Source organism: Scophthalmus maximus, chromosome 12 (genome assembly GCF_022379125.1).
Source record: "Scophthalmus maximus strain ysfricsl-2021 chromosome 12, ASM2237912v1, whole genome shotgun sequence".
Taxonomy (NCBI): Eukaryota; Metazoa; Chordata; class Actinopteri; order Pleuronectiformes; family Scophthalmidae; genus Scophthalmus; species Scophthalmus maximus.
The window spans coordinates 7,625,144-7,630,000 of NC_061526.1; the positions used below are offsets into that span (position 1 = coordinate 7,625,144).

Genomic DNA, 4,857 nt, shown 5'->3' on the forward strand with positions numbered 1-4,857 from the left:
GGTTCTGGCTCTCAACAACGACTCTGACTCGTGTATAGATGTGAACGTGAGCCTGTGATTGGACAGGCCACCTGACCAGGGTGTTTCCAGCTCCGCTCCTCCGAGACCCTCAGTGGGAAGAGGTGGAGCTGATGGACGGACGTCCCCTCAGCCGATGGCCTGCGTGCAGCTTTGTTTAAATATTTAACCGTGGCCCCGCTTGTTTCACAACTTGAGGGCGTTGAGTAAATATTTGCTCTCAGACAGAGTCGAGTTCTGAAATAGACCAGAGACAAACAGCAGCTCGGAGAACACAGAGATTAAGAGATACAGTAAAGAAAATAAATAGTTAATATTGGCAACCAACCAATTAACTAACTAACCAAGCAATCAACCATCCATCCATCCAATTAACTAACTAACCAACCAACTAACAATCAGAACTAACAATCCATCCAACCAACCAATTAACTAACTAACCAACCAACTAACAATCAGAACTAACAACTCATCCATCCAACCAATTAACTAAATAATAAACTAATCAACCAACCAACTAACAATCCAACCAACAATCCATCCATCCATCCATCCAATCAACCAATTCACCAACCAACTGATGAACCAACCAACTAACCAACTAACAATCCAACCAACCAACTAACTAACCAACAATCTAATCAAGATGTGCATAACTACAGCCATGACTAAATTATTATTTCCATTATTGACCAATCTGCTTTTTTAAAAGCCTCTCACAACTCTCCCTTTTTTGATGGAGACAGTGATTCAAAGTATCAGTCACCTGTTGAACTAATGTTCCAGCTGTCAATCACCTGCAGGAGACTGAGAGACAGTCCCAGTGAAAGAACATCATGTACATGGAATTGATTTAAAAAAAAATGATAACAGATCTTTCTACTCCTCGGGTGAATTGTTTTAAATATGAGAAGATCTCAAAGTTCTCAAAGAAGAAGAAGGACGTTTAACATAGAAATGATTGTCAATGAAGAAACTGAGGGTCATACAACAAAATGTTAAATTTGTGCATTTGTTTAAAAAGAAAACTTTCTTGAAATGTTCTGTCTTGGAGAGAGAGAGAGAAAAGGGGGAGAGAGAGAGGGAGAGAGAGAGGGAGAGAGAGAGGGAGGGAAAACACACACACACACACACACACACAGAGAGAGGGAGGGAGGGAGCACACACACACACACACACACAGAGAGAGAGGGAGGGAGGGAGCACACACACACACACACACAGAGAGAGAGAGAGAGAGAGAGAGAGAGAGAGAGAGGGAGGGAACACACACACACACACACACACAGAGAGAGAGGGAGAGAGAGGGAGAGAGGGAGAGGGAGGGAACACACACACACACAGAGAGAGAGAGAGAGAGAGAGGGAGGGAGAGAGGGAGGGAACACACACACACAGAGAGAGAGAGAGAGAGAGAGGGAGGGAGAGAGGGAGGGAACACACACACACACAGAGAGGGAGAGAGAGAGAGAGAGAGGGAGGGAGAGAGGGAGGGAACACACACACACAGAGAGGGAGAGAGAGAGAGAGAGAGGGAGGGAGCACACACACACACAGAGAGGGAGAGAGAGAGAGAGAGAGGGAGGGAGCACACACACACACAGAGAGAGAGAGAGAGAGGGAGGGAGAGAGGGAGAGAGGGAGGGAACACACACACACACACACAGAGAGAGAGGGAGGGAGCACACACACACACACACACACACACACAGAGAGAGGGAGGGAGCACACACACACACACACACAGAGAGGGAGGGAGCACACACACACACACACACACACACAGAGAGAGAGGGAGGGAGCACACACACACACACACACACACACACACAGAGAGAGAGAGAGAGAGAGAGAGAGAGATTCCTCCGGGGTGAGCCGGTGATGCTCGGGTAAACCCGGCCCCTCGGCGCGTCAGTGCAGCGCTGCCTCCTCAGCGGCTCCGTCTCCTGCAGCTCCGTCTCCTGCAGCTCCGTGTGGATCAGACATGGACGCGTCCGCGCTGTGAACTCTGCTCCTCCGCGCGTGCAGCTCTCTGCACCTCGTCCTCCTCCTCGTCCTCGTCCTCCTCTCGTCCTCTGTGCGTGTTCGCGGTGCTCTGGATCCACTCATGCGTCGGGAACGCCATGGCCACTCCGAGCGCACAGCAGCAGCACCAGGATTACTTCAGGTCGGTGAGCAGCGAGTCCACCACCTACATGATGGTCCCGGCCGGCGGGCCGCGGGGGCCCGGGCGCAAGGAGGCGCCGTCCAAGATGTGGGTGGCGATGGTGGTGATCGTGGTGGTGGTGCTGCAGATCGCCTCCACCACGGGGCTCTTTGTCTACCTGAACATGTCCATCTCGGAGGTAAGAGCCGCCTGCAGGATGTTTCACGAGTCCAAACTTGTCACATGTAAACTTTATCCCAGTTGGAGAAAACTGTTGAATGCGCAACGCCAGGCTGCTGGAGATGACGCGCGCTTTTCTTTGGTTTTGGGACTGAATTCAATTTGTGTCGGGGGTTTTCTTATGTGTGTGTGTGTGTGTGTGTGTGTGTGTGCGGGGGGGGGGGGGGGGGGGGTATCGGCAGCCCTGTCCCGCCTGTCCGGGGCAGCGTTTTATCCAAAAGTGAACCGTGTTGGGTTACGAACGTGCGTAAAGGGAAACATGTTGGAGCCATTTGCGTTGGTGGGCAGCGAGAGGTCAGAGCTCCTCAGTAGGTTACAGATGTTGTGTGCAGAGGTGGAGGTGGACTGTCCCCCCCCCCCCCACCAAACTTGCTGGAAAAGATTCTATAGTTTGTATTTCAGATTCCATAAGTCACAGAAAGTGAAAACACTTTGTGCAGCAGCTGAGATGTCTTTTTGTCCCTGGAGCTGCAGCGGACGTGATGACAAGTGACGTCATTACCACAGTCCTCGTCTGTGTCCTTAGTGGCAATGAAATGTCCACAAGTCCACAGGGAAAAGCTACCAGAGGGTTTAACTGCACACACACACACACACACACTGTAATGAGTGTGTGTTGGCGTGAGGTCGTCCGATGTGACCCTACGTGGGGGAGAGGTCAACCTTTTGTGGTGTGTCCAAAAAATCAGCAGGGAAATGAAGTAGGGAGCTGGTGTACGCGTCCCGCAGGAGGTCCGTTTGAAGTGTAACGGTATATTCCGGCAGCATTCCGGCCCGAGGGAGAGGAGACTGTGTTCATGTTGGCACAGACGTCTTGTAAGAAGAACTGAGATGTGTCGAGCTTCTTCAAAAACGGAGAAAAAACATGATCCCGGGACACAAACCTCAGAGCACCTCCCCGCCACATTCCCACCGGCTGAAGGAAGATGCTCAGTTCAGTTCCCCACTTAACAAATTCCTTTTCTGGAATAAGGAAGAAGGAAACTTGTAGGTGTGTAGTTTGTCCAGGTGTTCACACGATTTTGTATTTGTGTGGTCGGTGAGAGAATCGTCATCCTCCAGGACAGAAACAGGGTCTGAGAGAAGGGTTCCACGGATGCGACTCTTTCCGAGACCGTCACTGATCAGCACTCATCTAAGAGATCGATTACCGGTATTTGTCAAAAGGCGTCAACAATTAGAATAACTTGAAATACCTTGAAGCACATGGTTTAATCCACAGAGCCTCGGTGTGGCTGCTCTTCGCTGGCATTTTGAAAAAACCAAACAATTTTGCTGAAACAGCTTGAGGCGAAACCGAGCGGGACTCTTCAGGAAACACGAGGTCGTTTGACCTTTCCGAGGCGTCTTGAACAACCAGGTTGTCATGGAGCTACTGGAGCGTTCCATTGTCTTGTCTTCGACCAATCGATTTGTCCCGCGCAGATGAACTGGTCGCCGCCCGGTCGCCTCAGTAACCTAGAAGAATTAGACGTGAACGTAAAAAGACTCAAGAGTATTGACCTTCTCCGACGGGCTGTCAATCAGCTTGAGGCCGTAAACCGTCAGTAGACGTTGGACAAGTTGGACTCAACAGGCTCCGTCGGGTTGTTCGGGTCTAGACACGTGAAAACATTTGTACATTGGACCGTTTATTGCCTCCTTGTCATGACACGGACAAGAAAATATATGTATAAAGGGCAAATGTGTCCGACTTTGTGCGTTTCTGTTTCCAATCGACTCGCCGGCCGGGGAGCAGCAAACTCATCTGCAGAGACGTGTTAGAAAGAAAGAGAAGGAGAAGAAAAAAGTGCGTTTTCACCGACGAGATGGTGAAAATGGATCTGGACTTTTATTAATGGATTAAAAAAAGAGCGGTTGTGTAAACTGGAATCGCGGGGCGAGTTCATGCGGAAGAGTTTATGGACGATCCCGGAGCCGAGGAGACGAAAATGAAAACCATGGAGCCGTGCGGAGCATCTGCGTGAAGACGGGGGGATTCCCTGGCTCTCATGCGACGGCCAGCTATTTTTAAATCTGGGAACAGGCTCCTCTCTGAGCTACGCCCGGCGCTCCGGCTCCGAGACAAAAGACACTCGGGGAAAACAATGAAACGTCGTATAATGAGGAATGTGCCAGCGCGTTGCCGCGGCAGCGTTCGTGGGACAAACAGGGAAGAACACGTGCGGACGCAGAAGATCCCGCTTGTTTCTATCTGTCAGGGTTTTTTTCACAAGGAGTATTATTCATATTCATAAATATCGTCTTCGGTAGGAAGCTGTGAAAAGTGTTTTAGCCTTTTGTTTCCAGGCCAAAGACATTGGGCAGATTAAGAGATGATGAACATGAGTTGCAGAACTTTCCTCATGTTTTTAATAAGAAACCAAAAGATTCCCACAAACTGGGGATCTCCTTCAATCCACTTTACTGGATAAGAACATAATCAGAATTGTTTATTACTGTTCGAAGTGGAGA

At 49.7% G+C, this 4,857-nt stretch overlaps 1 protein-coding gene and 1 long non-coding RNA gene across 2 annotated transcripts in view; one reads left to right on the forward strand and one right to left on the reverse strand.

Moving 5' to 3' along the window:
* Positions 1-1,791: 1,791 nt before the first annotated feature.
* The window catches only part of tnfsf10l (TNF superfamily member 10, like), a 46,610-nt gene continuing 43,544 nt past the window's right edge, over positions 1,792-4,857 (forward strand). Inside the window, exon 1 of the mRNA XM_035607952.2 lies at positions 1,792-2,362. Within this exon, the coding sequence (XP_035463845.1) occupies positions 2,141-2,362 (222 nt within the window). The 5' untranslated portion in view covers positions 1,792-2,140. The remainder of the gene's footprint in view (positions 2,363-4,857) is intronic.
* Positions 2,588-4,857, reverse strand: part of LOC124850841 — an 8,489-nt gene continuing 6,219 nt past the window's right edge. Inside the window, exon 5 of the long non-coding RNA XR_007031895.1 lies at positions 2,588-3,861. This is a non-coding gene — a long non-coding RNA (uncharacterized LOC124850841). The remainder of the gene's footprint in view (positions 3,862-4,857) is intronic.